Below are 20,900 nucleotides of genomic sequence, written 5' to 3' on the forward strand. Positions count from 1 at the left end.
TTCATTTGTTTATTCCGAATGTACAGGATTTACAACTCAGTACTTAAAAACACACATCAAATACTTCATTACATGAAAACTTTAATGTTCACACAAGTCAGATTTATATATACAATGTTTAATATTTCAAAGAAAAAGGAATCAAAAACTAAAGTTATTGTGGCATTAATAAGGCAATACAGTTTGGTGTGTTGTATACACAAATGTATTGTGCAACGGTTTTTAATTTTCAGTATTTTTATGCCGATTTCAATAATTTAGTTGGCACAAAAATCAGAAATCTTAGGGGGCATGGGTCATCGTTGACAGTATACTATGGCTATTATTGTTTTACCTATAGAAGTTTAAAACAGTAAACGGTTTTACTAAACTGACTAATTTAGATTATTAAGTCTATATAAAATATTCACCTTAAAATAGAATCTTGAACAAAAAGTTTATAAACAACAATTTTAACTTAATATACATTGGAAAAAATGTAAATATTGTACAGGACAATATCGTAACATGCAGCTGATGGAGCATAGCAACATGTGCATGAATCTTGTGACTTTATGTGAATATTGTTAATTAGCACATTGAAGCTCGGCCTAGCATTTAATGACAAAAACATTTGGGATCATGTTAATTATTTCCCATATTACCTTTTCCATCATGTATCACAATACAAGATCATACCACAGGTAACAAAAACTATTATCCACCTCCTTAAAATTTAAAACCTTAGTCTGCAACTTGTGTGGAAATGCCATACAAAAATGTAATATAGTTATGTAAGTATGGTTATTCTTCCAGTACTTTGAAATTCTTGGAATCATGTAAATGGATTTAAAAAATGTGTCTCCTCCACGCCACACTCTTTGACATGCTGATTAGATCTGTAAATATTTAACAATAATCAAAAATGATAATGATATGGAATTGGCTTAATTAATTGCTTAGATCATCATTGGTCTTTGTCAAATCTGCAAAAGAGGATAAGAGGAATGGTGGTGGAATTGCATCACGCTATAGGAATCGATTGTATCTGGATTATAAAATGCCCATTTAATATGCATGGTTGTGTTTCTGACAGGTTTCGGTAACTCAATTGAAAAATATGTCCATATTAATACATATCAACCCATCATAGCGTTTTTATACATTAACTGATAATTACACGTCTTGAAGAATGCAGGATTTTAAGTGTTTTATATTTCATGATCAAAAATTACATTTGGGAATATCGGAGGATGCAAGTTCAATATATCTGCAAGACATTTCTCTGTTCACTATCTTAATAGCAGCATTAACTGATTTAAATCAATGGACTAATGCTTCTGTTACAAAAATTGACAGAGGAATGTTGTATGGTATTTTAAATGTTCATTCACTGACATCAGTGAGAGGAATTCTAAGCCTTAATTTCATTTTAATCTTCTGGTTCATTATGCCAAGTAACAGTTCTTCAAGTGTACTGTGTGCTCTAATTCAACAGACAAGCACGCACGCACACACACGCACACTTATTTTCACTCCTTAGGGATGCTGAAGGTAATTGTGTCATGTAGCTGAGAACTTCTAACTTAGCACAAGCGAGGGACAGAATCAGAGAGGTTCTTCGTCAGTTTTACATCACAGGGCAAATCCACCTGACATATTTGTTTGCTCACTGGAGACAGGGAACACACTTAATAAGAACAGATTTTTTGCTTTAAATTTAACCTTAATATAACTGCAGGTCATCTAGATCTAATTAGAATCAGGAACTGCAATTAGAAACAAGGCAATAAAAATAATTTAAAAAAACAATTCAGTGATCTGCTACACCTTACAGTAGCCAAATCAGAAATGAAGTCAAAAGTTCCACGGTAGGTGGGCATGATGTAAATGTTTGAGAAAATTGAATGATTTCCCGTGTGTCCTACAACCATTAGTGATGATACAATTAGCCCTTAGCATTCCATTATGAGGTAGTAAAACTACAGGAAGAAGTGGTATGAGCAGTAATTACATTTTGCTTTACAGTACCCCACAATACTCTGTCAAACTGTAAACACACCACTTCACTCAAGAACACCTGAAGAGCACTATTTTTTAATACTGAGTTGTAAGTGTCTGTGCATTGTTTGGATCAAACCCTTGGTTTCAATCTTTTATCTTAACACAGTCCATCCTTTGATGTTTGCAGTCCTTATAAATGAGCAAAGCCACTTCCATTTCTCACAACCAACTTCAGCATTATGTTCTTTATTGCTGGGAGGGATATTAGACACTCATGCCAAGCTAACCCAGTCTCACTGGTACCTGGGAAAAAAAGAACAATTAATACAGCTGCATGCTCTGGGAATGATCAGATTTTGCTCAGTTGTCGTCATGACAAAGATTTATTTGCATTGGTGTTAATTGGAAAAGTCTGTTACAAATTGTGCATTGTGTACTAGTCACATAATTTTGTATTAAGGGCAATAGTCCAAAGAAGTACTTGTTCAACAGCTGTTGAAGTTTTTAAAAATATAATTGAGCCACAGAAACCGACTATGTTGAATTAGCTGATCTCAGCTGGAGCAGACAGGGAAAAACAGAATATCAACAGCAATGACTTGTGTTTAAAAAGCAGTTTTACTATAGAGTAACATTTTTAGGACTTACATAGAGTCAGCCAGAAAAAGATTGCCAAGTTTAAATTCTTTAGTATCCCAATCAAACATGATTCTCATGACACTGGCGGACATGCTCAAGAACCAAGCTAAACTTTTCTTTGGACTCATCAGAATATATTAGGTGTGTTATGGCTGTCACTTAAAAACACTGACACTGCTTGTCCATCAAAACTCACTAACTCCTCAATGCAGGGTTATGAAGGTTTTAAGGAGGTTCTTCTTCCAGGAGGAGATGTGGAGAATCGGAGAATGATTAGGTAAGGAGTTCTGGAATTTGGCATTTAATCAGCTCATGGCACGAGTGCTGGTGATGGGACCAACTGAACAGTAGATGCAGAAGGAACCAATCTGACGTCCCTATCTGCTTTAAGAAGACGACCATCATCCCTGATCATCCCCAAAGAAAAGCCAGGCAGCGTGCCTTAATGACTATCATCCAGTGGCTCTAACATCCATCATTATGAAGTGCTTCGAAAGGTTACTCATGGCATAAATTAAATCCATTCCGGCCTCCCAGATTGCCTGGATCCACTACAGTTTGCCTATCGCTATAACAGGCCCACAGCAGACACCATCTCCCTGGCCCTACACTCAACCCTGGAACACCTGGATAACAAGGATACCTATGTCAGGCTCCTATTAATTGACTACAACTCAGCCTTCAACACCATTATTCACAACTCCAAACTCCATGGGGGCTCAGTTCCTCCCTCTGCGACTGGATCCTAGACTTCCTAACCCACAGACCACAATCAGTAAGAATAGGCAACAACACTTCCATGATCATCCTCAACACTGGTGCCCCACACAACTGTGTCCTCAGCCCCTTGCTATATGTCTTATACACCTCTGACTGTGGTCAAATTCCCCTCCAACTCGAGTTTCAAGTTTGCTGATGACATCACTGTAGTGGGTCGGATCTCAAACAATGATGAGACAGAGTACAGGAAAGAGGTAGAGAATCTGGTGATCTGGTGCGACAACAATCATCTCTCCTCCAATGTCAACAAAATGAAGGAGCATGTCATCGACTTCAGGAAGTGTAGTGGAGCACAACACCCCTGTCTACATCAATGGAGATGAAGTGGAAATGGTCGAGAGCTTCAAATTTCTAGCTGTCCAGATCACCAATAATCTGTCTTGGTCCTCCACGCCGACACTATAGTTAAGAAAGCCCAGAATGCCTCTACTTTCTCAGGAGGCTAAGAAAATTTGGCATATCCACCAGGACTCTCACCAACTTTTACAGATGCACCATAGAAAGCATTCTTTCTGGTTGTGTCACAGCTTGATATGTCTCCTGATCTGTCCAAGACTGCAATATAAGGGTCAGGTAGAAAGCCCAATCCATCACACAAATCAGCCTCCCATCCATTGAATCTGTCTGCACTTCTAGCTGCCTCGGAAAAGCAGGCAACATAATCAACAATCCCATGCACCCCAGACATAGTCTCTTCTACCTTCTTCCGTCGGGAAAAAGATACAGAAGTCTGAGGTCACGTACCAACCGACTTATTCCCTGCTGCCATCAGACTTTTGAATGGACCTACCTCATGTTAAATTGATCTTTCTCTACACCCTAGCTATGGCTGTAACACTACATTCTGCACTCTCTCCTTTCCTTCTCTATTTACGGTATGCTTTGTCTGTATTCGTGCACGAAACAATACTTTTCACTGTATACTAATACACGTGACAATAATAAATCAAACCAAACCGGGATGGAGGAACACAGGACTCTGTGGGTTGTAGATTGATTAGAGATATGGGATAGTGGGGTGGGGGGATGGAGGGCAAGGAAGGAGGCCAGGAAGTGAAATAAATATCAAGATGAAAATTTAATTTTGATATTTGGGGAATGGAATCTAATGTAATGGATAAGCAAGATGTGGTGCGAGATAAGATGTGGGCAGCAGAGTTTAGGATTAGCTGAGTTCTGCAGAGGGTGGAAAATGGAAGGTCAGTGTTGGAATGGTCAAGTCTGGAATTGACAAAGGCACGAATGAAGGTTTCTGCAGCAAGTGGAATGAGGCTGCAGTGGTGACAGGTGATGCTATGAAGGTAGGAGTTTGTGGGGGAGAAGATATGGGATCAGAATCTTAGCTTCAGGTTAAATAGCACACTATGGGTGCAAACAGTCTAGTTTTACCAAATAAAGTGGATACTATATTCAGCTATTAACAAGCCCGGATTGTAAAATGTATTATAAGGGGGTTACTTTGCTTTCTAGTGTGTATAATAATTATATTCCAAAAAGGGTTCCTCTCACCTTCTTGCCACAAATGAATCCAGAATATCCTGGACGACAGGAGCACACATTTGGAAGAATACATTTGCCTCCATAAAGGCATTTTTGCTGGCATACAGCTTTGGAACATAATAAAGAACATATTGATATAGCACAACCATATAAATAATACAATTTTCATACAAAGTGATGACACTTTACTAATAAATCACCATTTTCTCCCCATTTCCCAAAGGTACTGATTTATGTTGGGCTATTGTGATTGGAGTTTCCGAGGGAAGGACAGGTGAAATTCCTAAAAATTTTAACAAAAACTAAATCTGCGAAATGAGAAACTCTGTGTTATACTCATGCAAATTATTTTGCTAAAACTACCGACAGGAAGATTTTTGCCACATTATTCAATCAGACTTCATTTGGATCATTTATTTTTTCATCCATCTATGGTGCTATAATTCACTTATAGCTAAACTGATCCCAACTGCATTATCATCACATACAATTTCCACCGTATCTTTGATTATTGTACAAAACTCCAGAGAAATGGCATGTAGGGTCATTTCCTCAATAATCTAGTATTTTCAGTGATCCAACAAAGTTGTGATGAAAAATTGGGAAAAATTTATGAAAAATTCTATCTCCATATATATTTCTTTTTTTAAAAAAACAATTTTATTAAATCTGTAAATTGTGGAATTTTTTAAATGTGCTATTGTTTCAAAATTGGGACTGGACAAATTATTAGACAGCTGGCTCTGTGAAGCAGCGGTCTGTATTCATTCACATGTTATGTAGGAACTTTAAAGATTTTGATTGAGCAAAGAAGGAGGATGCATTGAGGTGTCAAAATCAGGATGATGTGTGAATTGGAGGGGAACTTGGAGGTGAGTGTGTTGACATGCACCTGTTACCCTCATCTTTCTAGTTGGGGGCTATCATGGGTTTAGCAGAAGCTGCCAAGGAAGCCGTGTCAAGTTACTGAAGTGCATCGTGTAGAGTGTACAGGCTGTAAACACAGCATGTTGGTGATGGAATAGGTAGATGTTTAGGCTAGTAAATGAATTATCGATTGAGTGGACTGCTTTGTCTTGGATGTTATTAAGCTTCTGAACTGAAGTTGCAGCTGCTCCCATACAGACAATTGGAGACTAATCCATCATGCTCCCTGACTTGTGCCTTGTAGATGGTGGAGAAGCTTTGGAAAGTCAGAATTGAGCTACTCACCAGAATGAGCCCTTGACCTGGTAGTGAAAGTCATTTATATAGCTGGTCTCATGGAGCTTTTGGAGAACAGTGGTGTGCAGAATGTTTCTGGTTGGGGATACTGAAATGGTAATGATATGCAACCACAGAAATTTGCCCTCACTGCACTCTCTCACCAGAATTCTCCACCCTCAGGTTAGTACCAGGAGGGAGAGGGTCATGCTCAGACAGTACCTCTTGTTTGTGGAAGAGGGTGGGGGAGAAGATTCCCTGTGTCTGTGGAGGGGACCGTGGTGTTTGTGGAGGTTTCCCCATGTTCATGGAGAGGGGTTCCCCATGTCGTGGGAAGGGTTCCTTTCGTCCATGGGGAGAGAGATTCCTTGTGTCTGTGAGGAGGGGAGTGGAATGTGTGTGTGGGGGGGCCTTGCGTCGATGGGGGATCCTTTTTTTAATTTTAGATTGTGGCACCCTTTAAAAAAGTGCACTAATCTCATGAAGGTTGAGGTTCCTGGCAGGGCAAGCTCAGTGTGACGTGGGACCTGGCTCCATCATTTTGTTTGAACCGTCAAAAAATATAGAGGGAAAAGCTAGCAGTTGAGCCAGCGGGCTACACCGTTTTTCCTGCCTGACTTGACACTTAGGGGGCAGAATTTTATCATTTTTTATCTATGTCTATGAAGGTCGCAACCATAGTCCATTTTTATGCTGCGACTTATTTCAGGCAGCCATGTGGAAACGAGCACATATTTATCAGTTAACTCATGCACTTTTCAGACTGCTGAATAAATTCAATTTGACATTATTGCAAGTCAGCAATGAGATAGGGACATTAGGTTTATGGACTTTGTGACTTGACAAAGTCAAGGTTTGAAGATGTTCCTTTGTGAACACTAGTCCACTTCACCTTCCTTAGCATAAAATATACTCCATAAACAGAGATTGTGTGACAACCTGCAAGGAATCCTGCAATTCTTGTGAGATTAGAAATTGTTATGATGCATTTGTCCTTTGGCCTTCTATAAGCCCTTCAAGGCACGAATGCGTCTCTATGGATGGCCTGTGAGTAATTATTGCACCCATGTATAATGACCCCATCAGGGTTTGCATGACCTGAAGGGCTTTAAAATGTAACACACACCTCAGGACAATGTAGTATACACCAGCTCTTGTGCTCTACCTATTGCATATAAGAAAAAGCCTGGTTGCATATAACAGCAGCAGATAACTCTGAAGGGATAGCTCTAATTGTTTTAAAGGTAGAAGTACTTGTAGTAGATGGAGAAGTGCAACATCTGACATTGATCTGACATAAGCAACTGCTAGAATGTGCATCAGAACACAATTAATCACTGATCTTTCAATTCAATAATCATACTTGAACAACATTATATTAGACCTCTTTCCCCATAAGACCATATCAATGATAAATAAATCATAGAATCATAGAATAAGTCAGCTTGAAATTTCCTGTAAGACTGTAATCACTGTAAATAACAAAGCAACAGATGCTACACCTTCGCTTTTAATACAACAAACTTGTGGTGAGCCACTTATCGACTGATGCTTCACACTATATATCCCAATAACTAAACATGTCTTTATTTTTCTTCATCTAGCAGTTCTCCTATGAGGAACCTGAAGGTCAGTATCCCTGATACTGATTAGCTGCTCATAAGGTATATGAGACAGATGGAGCAGTTTGCTCTTGGGATGGAGCATTTGTTGACTGTATATTTGAAGTTTCTGCCTGTGTAACCTTGAGTGGCCTTTAATATGAACTTGAAGTGATGTGTGAAAGTGATACAATAAGTGATACAAGGGGTGAGAATAAGAGAATTCTGGCAGAGGAACTTGTGGTAGGATAATGGTCCAGGGATTCATGGGTAGGCATCTTCACTGTCCACTCTGGGATGACAAATCCAATGAAAAATCTCTCTCTTGTTGCTCTGCCTGCTTCTCCCCTCCTCATCATCTTCCTCATTATGCTGCCCATTGCTTTATCAACAGAAATGGAGGTTAAGGATAATGCCTTTAGATTAAGGAGATAGGAAAGTGTGTGGGTGTTTTTAGTGTGTGCTATTTAACAGTGATGTTATGGCAGCTGTGTAGGTGTGAATCCATTACACACATGCTGTCACTGTGTCACTGATCTGGCTATCTCCCCCGGTTAAAGCAGAGTGCCCTACCATTGTCTTCTCCTCACAGGAATTTAACTCTTTGAAGTGAGAAATGTAACCTCAGATTATTTGCCTTTCACAGCCATTGTGCATATTTTTCTCCTGAAACAAGACTGCAAATTCGGTGAAGGTTAGTGATTGAAAGATGGTTACTGGTAACATTGCATAGTTGGTGCAAGAGCTGTGGTGGTACAGGTTGAGTATCCTTTATCTGAAACCCATGGGGCCAATCGCATTTTGGATTTCAAATAATTTTTGTTTCAGATACTGCATGTAAACTTAAATTACAATAGCCTAAGCCTAGGCTAGCTATTGTTTAAAGTAAATAAAATGGCTAGAAAAGTAAGATGTATCACTTGAATAATAAATATAGAGTACCTGTAATAACTATGACATGTTCACCACAAAAATTGCAAGGTAAACTGTGCAAACAAACATCTAGACTTCCTGCAGTCAAGTTCGATGAGGTTCAAAAAAATTGTGGTTTTTGGATGTGTTTAGTTTTCAGATTGAGGGATAAAGGATACTCAACCTGTGCCACCCTGTTGATGTGGAAGTGGAGCTTTTAAACTTGTATATCAAGAAATGCTCTTAGAAGAGATAGTAGCACATATTGTACGATTTCTTTGTTTTTGCCCTCTTGTATAAGAGAACTGTGTGGAAGGTTAGTTCTATGGTCTTGACTTTAAGGATGAAGACTGGGCTGATGTCCAGGATATCCAAGAAAGAAAAGTGAAAATGATCATATGCTATTTGAAAGTTCTGGTCACGTCATTGAATTTGTTGTGGCGCTTGTTTGCAGATCTGTTAATGAAAGAATTGGCCAACAGTGCCAATGACCTCTACATGACATAGGAGACATTTTTTACAGTTTCCTTGCATAGAAATTTGTCAGACTCTCCATCTTTTTTTGAGATCAGCCTCATTGGCTTTATGAACAGCTTTTTGAAATGCATTTGTTCCTCCTGCAGCAGATCCTCCAATGGAAAACATTATTGATACTGGGCACAAAGCCTGGTGTAGCTACCTGATAGTTAACAGAAAAACTTTGTTGCTCCTCATTTCATTGGTGCAATGTCTGTCCAAACTAGGCAGTTTAATGACTGCAGCCAAAAATTCCAAGCACTTTCAGTATGGTTTACTATTGAGATTTGTATTGGAGATTGTATAATGTACATAAAAATGACCCAACTCAAGAAATTCTGCCAGATATAGCTCTGCAAATCACATGATGGGCACATCTCCTGATTTACTGTGCAACTCTTCTGCAATTTAGTACGTGGAATTTTGGAGCTCTTGCATTCAATGATTTTAACATCAGTTGTTGAATTTAATTGTCAAAGGAGAGAACAAAAAAAAGGAAGAGTTGGGACAACTGCATTTGTTTGTCAAATTTTCAGCACCATCCAATGTATTTGACACATATTCGGACTTGCAAGCACCCTCAGAATTTAAAAAGTAGAATGGTACAAGCAACTGTCTTGAAAATGGCTTACGTATTTGACACTGCAGTCCTTCCCATCCAGGCACGCAATGGCAAGTACTGGGACCTATGCATTCTCCTCCATTCTTGCACTTCTGGAGACAGACAGCTAAATTGGCATAACATGAGAAGATATTCATTACTGCATGCTTCAATTTATTTGAATTTTAATAGATTTAAAAAACAGAAATGCATCATTTGAAGAATACCTTGCTTGTAGTTCAAAATAACTTTGATAAAAGCACATTTAAAGCTGCAGAATTTTGTGAAATGGAGGCCTTGATAAGGCCTCTATCAACCAATAACATTGGCATGAGTGCACATTTTGAACTCCATTAAAATTCTGACTTACGTATGTTACATCTTTTCCCCCTCCATCCTGACACACAAGAGCAGACATTAGGACCCACACATTTTCCTCCATTCATGCACATTGGCTCACAGACACCTTTAAAGTAAAAAAATTGTGTCAGAAAAACAACATACACTTATAGTCCATTCACCAACTGAAATATTGGGTGGGATTTTTCATCTGTTCCCACCAGTGGCAGAGAGCTGAATAAAGATAACAGGGCTTTAGGGGCACTTAGGGAAGGAGAACAAATGTTAAAGGTAAAGGAATATTTGAATTTGTGAAACATTCACAATTTTGTTTCTGTTCCCACACCTAGAGGTGCTCAAGGCAGACTTTCATCTGTTCCTACGGTGAGGTTTCTCCGGGAACAGGTTACCAGCCTGTTGGCAGAGGGGTGCCACTCTGTATCAAGCATGGCAGACCAGGTGTTTCTCTGCCATTGGCAGGTTGGAAGGATTTTGCAGATTGATACACAATCCCTGCTGGCTACATTATGAACACGCCCTCCCTGGTCAAGTTCTGAGGTGGGACTCAATCCTGGAGCTTCTGGCTCAGAGGCAGACGTTACCTACTGCTCCACAAGACCTCCTTAAATGTTCACAATAAGATAGATGAATTAACAGCACATATACCAATTGATGGTTTGATCTAATAGCCATAATGGAAATGTGGGACCAGGTTTTCAAATTGCTGTGGAGGCAGAATTGGAAGGATCCAGGCAGAAAAATTGCCATGGGAGAGCAGTGTGTCAATTTGCTGGCATCTTCCGGTCTCTGGGCCGTTTTCAAGGAAGCTAGATTGGAGGTGATTTGGCTACCCAAGCAATCACAGACAGTACACTTAAGATCATTATCGAGATCGGTATCTCAAGGAACTAACTAGGTAATATGTTATTTTAGGCCAAGCACTGTTGAATGAGAGAAGATTAATTAATAAGCTTGAAGTAAAGGAGCCTCTGTGGAAGAGTGATCATAATATTTTATATTGAGTTTGAGATCCATTTAGTTACGTCCAAAACTAAAGTCTTAAATCTGAACAAAGCAAATTTGGAAATTAGATAAAAAGGAATGAGAGTCAATAAGCAATGGGAAAACCTAAAGAATGAATTAATAATTTGTAATGAATATATATTGCTTTAAGGAATAAAAACTCCATGGGAAATTTGCAATAACTAAATAAGAGAAATTAAAGGTAGTGTTAAATGTTGTCAAAAAAGTTAAAAGTCTGATGATTGAGCAAATTTTAAAATTCAGCAAATAGTGAAGAAATTGATTTAAAAAAAGGATATCAGAGAAAATGGTTAGAAATATAAAAACAGCTCATAAGAGCTTCTGTAAATGTGTAAAAAAGATGAGATTCGTGAAAAGAGAGTAGCGAGAGTAAATGGGTCCCTTCAAAGCAGAGACAGGAGAAATTATAATGTGGAATATATAATGGGCCAGGTACTTTGGGGGGAATTCTAAGAAAAAAAGTTTATTTCGGTGGGGGGAGGGGTTAAAGTCTTAAAAATTAGAATCCGCACCCAAAGTCCCCTTCCAATCACCCACTTTCAACTTTAACAGAGGCAGAAAGGTGAGCGGACAACTGACCCGCTCCAAGTAGATGGGTTGGCACTTTAAATATGATAATGAGGCTACCAGCCTCATTGTTGTTCAACTTTAATTCTGATGAGTCAGCTTTCCTCAGCCCAGCAGCTTCATCCAGACAAGGGTTTGCTCTATCTAATAGGTTACTGCCTTTACACCTACCTGCTGGATCCATTGAGTTTCTTTGAGCAGCCCAATGATTGACAACCACTCCCACCCCTGAAGACTCTTATCCTCCATTTTAAAACATTTCTGATTATCCTCATGTCTCTGATTGTCCAACACAGAGGCCTCTGATTATTCCCCCAGGTTTCTGACTCCTCCCATCCTCCCCATATCCAATGGGCCAGGCAACTAAAAATCCAGGCCATTGTCTTTGTTTTCTTTTAATAGTAGAAGACAGAAAAGATATTCCAGAGCTAGTGGAGAACCAAGGGTATAAGGATATTAGGATTAGTTAAAAAAAAAGTACACAAAAAAACCTAATGCTGATGAACCTCCTGTGCCTGATGGCCTACCTCCTATTTAAAAGAGACAGTTACAGAAACAGCAAATGCATTATAGGGATCAAGGGATATGGTGGGGATGGGGGTGGAGGGGGGGGGGGGGAAAGAGTGGTGGATCAGGATATTGAATTTGATGATCGGCCATGATCAAAATGAATGGCGAAACAGGCTCGAAGGGCTGAATAGCCTACTCCTGTTTCTAGTTTCATCTTCCAGAATTTCCTAGATTCTAAGAAAATCTCCTTAGGATTGGAAGGAAGCAAAAGTGGTAAAGGGATAACAGTGAACTATAGGTCAGTCAGCCTGATATCATTTGTAGGGGGAAGTTCCAAATATATTAATAACAAGGCACTTAGAAAATCAGAATATGACAATATGATTATGGCAACATCAACAGGGTTTTATGAAAGGAAAATCATTTTTCCTGCCCTCGGTCAGCTTTGTCACCAGGATGTCGAATGGTGTTGGCAGGAATGTCACACTGCTGTGTTCAACAAACTCAAGCATCTGCTCTCAGCCCCTTCAGTGCTACAATACTTCGACATTTGAGCACCTGTACTTTAATTAGCAGATGCCTCCCAGTACGGACTCAAAGCAGTCTTTATCCAGAATGGCAGATCAGTGGGCTTTGCATCAAGGGCTCTCACTAACACTGAAAGTCGTTATGCACAGATTGAGAAGGAACTCCTTCCCCTAGTCTTCACGTCAGAAATTTGATGACTTCATATATGGCTGCCCTGCCAACATTCTGATCACCAGCTGCTCATAAATATTCTCAAAAAGCCTCTTCATATTGCGTCACCGTCTGCAGCATATGATGCTCAAGCTGCAACGTTACAACCTCAGTGACCTTTAAGTGTGATAAGAAGCTACATCTCACTGATGCCCACTCCAAGGCTTATCTACCCAGCCCGACCAACCAGATTGTGAGGAGGACATTGATGTCATGACAATTCAAGTATTGTTGTCCGGTAAAATTGACAAACTTAAAGATGCCCTACATGCGGATCACAGGTGCAGGCAGCTCCAAGACGTCCTTATGAAAGGCTGGCCAGTGTTGTTAAAGGAGTTTCTCCATGAGTTCCCCACCTTCTACGCCATGAAGGAAGTGTAAATTGTGTAAGATGGACTGATACTGTGTAGCCAGAGCTTTATCATCCCTACTTCTCTGCAGAGGTATTACACCCAGCAACTCCATCAAAGGAATCCAGCAACAAAGTGTAGGGCAAAGGAAACCATGTACTGGACCTCAATGTACGCGGACATACAGAAGGAAGTGTCCACCTCATCGAACCAAAGAACTGCTGCATGTACATCAGTGCCTGCCCTCGTCTGCACAGAAAATTCTTCAGATGTACCAGGACCATGATCTCTGTCATCAAGGCCCTTCTGCAACCCAAAGTGGAAATAAATGAGGGTGGAGCCCTCATGAAACAGCAACAAAGAGGAAAAAGGTACTATGATCGCAATGCCTGCAGACTCTGTACTCTAGAACCGGGTAAACAGTCAAAATACAGACCACATGTGGCCATGACATACTGGCAGTGGTCCACACCATGCCTCTCCCAACCACACAGTGATGTGGTTGCCTCAGATGGTGCTCTCTACGTCAGGAACCAGCGTCACTTATTACAAGTACGTATTACAGTACCACCAACTGTGTTCAACACACCAAGTCTACAATCTGTGCCCCCTGCACTGGTGGAAATGAAGATCCCTTCAGATACCAATGTAACAGGCCCTGCAGCCACTGTGCATACCTCATGAATACCTGAATTTTGAAGAATGCGAGATGATCCCATTGAACATATACAACTCTTAGGGCAAGATAGATGCATCCTCCAGCTGGAGAGCAGATAAAATAAAGGATTGGCTGTTTAGAATCATAGAATCCCTACAGTGCAGGAGGTGGCCATTTGGCCCACCTAGTCTGCACCGACAACAATCCCAACCAGGCCCTATCGCCCTAACTCCACATATTTATGCTGCGAATCCTTCTGACACTAATGTTCAATTTAGCATGGCCAATCAACCTAACCTGCAGTGGAAACCAGAGCACCCGGAGGAAACCCATGCAGACATGGGGAGAATGTGCAAACACACAGACAGTCACCCAAGGTCAGAATTAAACCCAGGTCCCTGGCGCTGAGGCAGCAGTGCTAACCATTGTGTCAGCGTGCCGCCCCATTCCAGATTTATTAACTGAATTTAAATTCCACTAGTTGCCAAGGTGGGATCTGAATCCAGTTCTCCAGACCATTGGCCTCTGGATTAGTAAGCCAGTGACATGACCACTACACTGCTGTCTCCCATCTAGGACTGAGATGAGGAGAAATTTCTTCACGCAAATGGTTTGAACCTGAAGAATTCACTACCCGAAGAGTTGTTTGAGAGCTTTTGTTGGGGATATCCAAGTCAGAGATCAGTAGATAATACCTTAAGGGTATCGGGGATATGGAGATAGTGTGCTGAGTTGGAAGATCAGCCCTGACTTTACTGAATGGCAAATCAGGCTTGAAAGATTGAATGGTTCACCCCAGCTCTTATTTCTTACCTACCCTGATTTGAAGGGTTAGTTAACTTCCTGAAAAAGGTTCATAAAGCTTGCTAACTTAAGTGCAGAAATCGTGAAAAGTACAAGGGAGCTTAAAACACATTTGTTATATGACAAATGCAAATATAAACTCATTTATCCTCTTCAAAATGTGAATAACCTTTTTAGCCAGATGCTTCCTGATACATTTTCATGGCTAAAAAGTACTATACAAATGTATCAACAAAGCTCTTTTGATGAATGTTTTTTATTAACAAATTAACAATTCTGAGTTTTATAGTCTGCCTCATTCTTCATCCTTTTATTTCTGTCTCTGATATATATTTTCTATTTAACACAGGATTATCTCATTTAGCCTTAAGGCTCAATTAGCAACAAGGTTCCACACAAGGGAATTGAACAAAGTTCCACGTACGTACAATGTTTGCAATTACACTAATCACTGTGCTTAATCAAAAACATTGCATTTCTGAGCTCAGCCTAACACAATTGAAATCTGAGTTATTGAGCAAACCATGTCAGGTGATAATCAGGCTATAGATGTGTAATTGCCAACATCATTTGTAATGAACTCTGATACTTGCCTTGAATTTAGAGTGGGAGGTCAGAGTTTGGGAGCTATAGTTCCTGGAACACCTGGGGACATATACATGTGTGCTTGCCGGGAAAGGGCCATATATGCATATCTGTCCATTTTCACTTTTTGAGGCTGGGGACCAGCTCTGCGCATGCGAACACAGAAGGAAAAGAAGAAAAGTGAAACAGTGTGAAATTGCAGGTCAGGTGACTTGGAGCACCATTGCAGAATAGGTAGCCCAGGGAGGTGGACAGGGAGAAAGTCCCAAAGTAGAAGATCCCAAGCCAGGGAATGGGGGCAGAAACAGGTCCCAGAAGGAGGTCTGAGATAAGAGACAAGGATACAGGTCAGAAACAGATCCTGATAGGTGAAGTTGAGAGAAAGGAGCGGAGCAATAGACTACAAATTAAAGAATGAGAGCTTCAGGGAGCAAACTTGAAGCAAAGTGGACTTGAGAGAACTTGAAGATTCAAGGCGGCAGCTGAAGGTTGGTGACTCCATCCTATGGAGGGCAAAGGTACCCATTGGATCAGCTGCGTTCTGGTTGGCATGGCCAAAGATCTGAAGCTGCGCTTGGAAGGTGAAGCTTGAGTGTACTCAGAGATCCCGAGGAAAGGAATCTTAGAATGAGAGACTGAACCTTAGCAAGTGAATCCTGGTTCAAGCCATCTGAGTGGGAATGACTTTTGCAGAGATTTCGAAAGGTTGCTCTTCAAATATGGAGAATGGAAAGCTTTGTGGGGAGGACAAGAAGGTGGAATTTTACCAGAAAATGACAGAGTTTTGGTTCCAGCAAGAAAGCTGGCAGATTTCTCTCCAGAGAAACACGCTGTTTTTTTCTCCAGATCTTACAGCGATCTGTCAAAAAAAAGCAGAGAGGATGGGCCTCATTACATCATCAAAGCCCTGGCAGCACTGTCATTGGGTCACCCTGTTTAAAGGGCGTTTTGATCAGACCAAAAAGTAACCTCCTCTCCACCCCACCATGGAGGTCTCAGGGGCTCTCCCCACTCTGGCGATCAGAGCCAGTATTCATCACCAGCTCCGTCCTGCGATCAAAGCTGGCATTCACCCCAGGTGATCAGAGATGGCATCTGTCCCCTCCCTCCCGTGGTCAGAGCTGGCACCTTTCCCTGCACCACCCCCTCCACAATTCCCCCAGGAGTCAACGCCACACTCCACCCCATCCAAACTGTCATTGCCAGCAACCCACTTCCCCTGAACATCAGTCCCTTTCCCCCAACCCTCTGCCAGCATCCCCCCCTTCCCCGAACATTGGACCCCTTTCCCCTCAACCCCCTGCCGAAACTGCCATCATCTGCATCCCCAGCTCCCACATCTGCCCACCCGCCCCGCACTCCCCATAACAACAAATAAATTATTCCCTCCCTTCCCCCATTAGGCTCCCACTGGGGTCTGACCCTGGCACAGGTTAGCACTGTCACATTGACATGGTGCCAACATGTGCCAGGGAGCATTGCCAGGGCACTGCCTGACCAAGTTCCTCTCCCCCAGGGGCTATACAAACCCAACCTTTATGCCCCTGGGGGTGGTATCTCCATGGCAGGTTCACATCTGGGCGAACATGTTGCAAACTGCGCTGACATGACATCGACAAGATTTTAAAATAGGTCTCGGGCTCAATATAAGGCGAGGGGGGTGTTTAATGACATGTCAATATTTCAAATGTATTGAAATCAGGTTCACATCTGCTATGGGCGTGAACTTGATTACGTTGCTGGCGAGGGGTAGTGAAAATCATAAGTTGTTATCTTGCCGGCGAGATTCGCGACTTTTTCGCCAAGATTTTTGCCGAATTTTGAGCCCTCGCTGTCATTCCTGCGGCGGGCGAGTGTGGGCTCAAGATTACCCCCATAGTTTCAATGAGACCCGTAGACTCTCAGTGCGATAAGTGTCTGGATGGGTAGCTGAGAAATCCACAGAATCTGCTTTGGATGCACATGTCATGTACTTTGAAGTTTAGTGTGGCTGACCACAATTTGCCTGTCAATTCACATGCACTGCATACTTACCCTGAATATTACAGCACAAGCTTGATATGGTAAATTGTTTTAATCTCTCCAAATTTGTATGTGTCAGTAAAGATATAACTGCAGTGAAAGAATAATGAATCTTTGAATAATTTTCTTGTATTCGCATTGAGATCTTTCCTTTGTGGTCTGGTATAATTTAGTTCATTTTTCTTGTTTAATAAATGTTTTATTCTTTGTGTTAATAATTCATCAACAGGCTCCTGTGAAGTCTTTCAGTATCGTACCTTTGTAAAAATAAATAAGAGCTGGGATCTATAAAGCCATGTTTCACTCTGGGATCGAACTTGTCCAGTTGTAAATTAGCTAGAATCATGATACATTACACAAAATTGAGAATTTATTACTGGCACCCTGAATGATCAATGCAAATAAGATTTTCTAAATTCTTTATGGTGCCTCTGGTGACATAACGGTAGGGCGGCACGGTAGCACAGACAGGGCGGCACGGTAGCACAGTGGTTAGCACTGCTGCTTCACAGTTCCAGGTACCCGGGTTCGATTCCCGGCTTGGGTCACTGTCTGTGTGGAGTTTGCACATTCTCCTCGTGTCTGCGTGGGTTTCCTCCGGGTGCTCCGGTTTCCTCCCACAGTGCAAAGATGTGCGGGTTAGGTTGATTGGCCATGCTAAAAAATTGCCCCTTAGTGTCCTGAGATGCGTAGGTTAGAGGGATTAGTGGGTAAATCTGTAGGGATATGGGGGTAGGGCCTGGGTGGAATTGTGGTCGGTGCAGACTCGATGGGCCGAATGGCCTCCTTCTGTACTGTAGGGTTTCTATGATTTCTATGATAACATGAAGTTTCATTCAGATGTTGCTGATTACACACTTTTGGATATAAAGTTCTGCTTCGTCTTCTTCCTCCCTTTTTACCTAGAAGGCAGCAGTTTTGCTACAATAGAGTTTCACAGCTGTCAGGTACTTTCGTAACACACTTTCTGATACTGTTCATGTAAGTGAGTGTCACATCATGACAACAAGTGTTGGACAACTAGTCTAGCCAGCTGACAAACGTGATGAAAAATGAACACGGAAAAACACCTGAACAAAATACAGTATTTAAATAAAGCTGAAGTGAAAAGGTTTGTTTGGAAATTATGCAGAAAAAGCACCGCAGTTCAATTATTATAATTCAGATCTTTTTTTATTTCAAAGTTTTTTTTTGAGAAACCTGAACTGCTCATCATTCCAGACATTTTCTTTTTGAACTCGCAAACAGATTTGTTTTAAATATATGAAAGTGTTTGTTGCGCTCCTTGGTATTATCATGCTGTTGTTTGAATGAATGGAATCAGAGTGTTAGACAATTGGATGGATTTGTACTTTAACATGGCTCTTACTTTTCTGACATCTTTTTCCTGTGTAGCCATCTGGACAAGAACAGACGTTATTTCTCATACAGTGACCACCATTCTTGCAAGGAGGACTGCAAATTGCTAAGAAAGAAAGTAAAATAGTTTAAATACTGTATATTGAAGTACAAGCAAATCAAATAATTATCTAAAGCATTTACAGTATCCCTGATTACGGATACAGCATTAATAAATAATGGTGTGAGCAGATTTCTCTCTAACCCTTGTTGCAGAATTAATCAATGGCTCTGACTTCCTTCCTTAATTTAGAATAAATATATTCTTTAATGAAAATACTAGAAGGTTTTTTGAATGTCTTTTATTAAGTTATCCCATCTGTGTTTCATCAAAGATTATTTCCCAAAATTCATTGGTTTTGGATGCTATTGGGATTTTCTTTAGTTTGATAAACTGTGACCATTTAGTCCACCATAAATGTATAGAATCATTGAACTATTAGTACGAAAAGATGAATTTTATCCAAATGTTCTTGGGGTGGCGCTAGCTCCCTCACCATAACTGCTGCCTCTAATTTCTTCCAGAAATTATAGACGTTACAAGACAGAAGAGATAATTATGTCCATTTTGTGTGAGAGTGCTTGCTCTTTATTTTGAATTATTTTCTGACCTGCCAAGATGGGCACCACTGGAGTATATCCCGCTGTAAATTCACAGCCAGCGTGAAACTGGTTTCTGGCCCTCCTGCCATATTCTCCCAACCTGTCCTCCATCGAACCAAACAGTAGGAGCTTGGGAGAACTTCACCCTTAGTGTTTGTAATACCTCTCATCAATTCACTTGATGTTGATTAAAAATCATCCTTCATTCTTCCCCTTAGCCCTGCTAATTTCTCAGTTTTGTTTATCAATTTCCTGATATATTACTAGAGCTTTTTTCATTATATAACTCTTCTTTAAAAGATAAATTTTGTGTTAGTTTCTCTATTTTTTGTGAAGGACTAGCTTTCGATATTACTCCTTTCTCAGTCTGAAATTATTTGACTTTTATCTCTTTTTAAACTATCTCTGCTCATCTTTTTTAAAGTGTCGATGGTAGTCATGATGTGGAGATGCCGGCGTTGGACTGGGGTAAACACAGTAAGAAGTTTAACAACACCAGGTTAAAGTCCAACAGGTTTATTTGGTAGCAAAAGCCACACAAGCTTTCGAGGCTCTAAGCCCCTTCTTCAGGTGAGTGGGAATTCTGTTCACAAACAGAACTTATAAAGACACAGACTCAATTTACATGAATAATGGTTGGAATGCGAATACTTACAACTAATCCAGTCTTTAAGAAACAAAACAATGGGAGTGGAGAGAGCATCAAGACAGGCTAAAAAGATGTGTATTGTCTCCAGACAAGACAGCCAGTGAAACTCTGCAGGTCCACGCAACTGTGGGGGTTACAGATAGTGTGACATGAACCCAATATCCCGGTTGAGGCCGTCCTTGTGTGTGCGGAACTTGGCTATCAGTTTCTGCTCAGCGACTCTGCGCTGTCGTGTGTCGCGAAGGCCGCCTTGGAGAACGCTTACCCGAATATCAGAGGCCGAATGCCCGTGACCGCTGAAGTGTTCCCCAACAGGAAGAGAACAGTCTTGCCTGGTGATTGTCGAGCGGTGTTCATTCATCCGTTGTCGCAGCGTCTGCATAGTTTCCCCAATGTACCATGCCTCGGGACATACGCTGCAAGAAAGGATGTCCCGAGGCATGGTATATTGGGGAAACTATGCAGACGCTGCGACAACGGATGAATGAACACCGCTCGACAATCACCAGGCAAGACTGTTCTCTTCCTGTTGGGGAACACTTCAGCGGTCACGGGCATTCGGCCTCTGATATTCGGGTAAGCGTTCTCCAAGGCGGCCTTCGCGACACACGACAGCGCAGAGTCGCTGAGCAGAAACTGATAGCCAAGTTCCGCACACACAAGGACGGCCTCAACCGGGATATTGGGTTCATGTCACACTATCTGTAACCCCCACAGTTGCGTGGACCTGCAGAGTTTCACTGGCTGTCTTGTCTGGAGACAATACACATCTTTTTAGCCTGTCTTGATGCTCTCTCCACTCCCATTGTTTTGTTTCTTAAAGACTGGATTAGTTGTAAGTATTCGCATTCCAACCATTATTCATGTAAATTGAGTCTGTGTCTTTATAAGTTCTGTT

At 41.0% G+C, this 20,900-nt stretch overlaps 1 protein-coding gene across 1 annotated transcript in view; it reads right to left on the minus strand.

Moving 5' to 3' along the window:
* vwde (von Willebrand factor D and EGF domains) overlaps positions 1 to 20,900 on the minus strand; it is a 252,680-nt gene continuing 231,780 nt past the window's right edge. The window contains exons 33-37 of the mRNA XM_078238337.1: positions 18,722 to 18,817; positions 10,106 to 10,201; positions 9,767 to 9,862; positions 4,912 to 5,009; positions 1 to 2,286 (exon numbers count right to left, since the gene is read on the minus strand). Of these exons, the coding sequence (XP_078094463.1) occupies positions 2,266 to 2,286; positions 4,912 to 5,009; positions 9,767 to 9,862; positions 10,106 to 10,201; positions 18,722 to 18,817 (407 nt within the window). The 3' untranslated portion in view covers positions 1 to 2,265. The remainder of the gene's footprint in view (positions 2,287 to 4,911; positions 5,010 to 9,766; positions 9,863 to 10,105; positions 10,202 to 18,721; positions 18,818 to 20,900) is intronic.

The sequence above is a fragment of the Mustelus asterias genome, chromosome 2, assembly GCF_964213995.1.
Source record: "Mustelus asterias chromosome 2, sMusAst1.hap1.1, whole genome shotgun sequence".
NCBI lineage: Eukaryota > Metazoa > Chordata > Chondrichthyes > Carcharhiniformes > Triakidae > Mustelus > Mustelus asterias.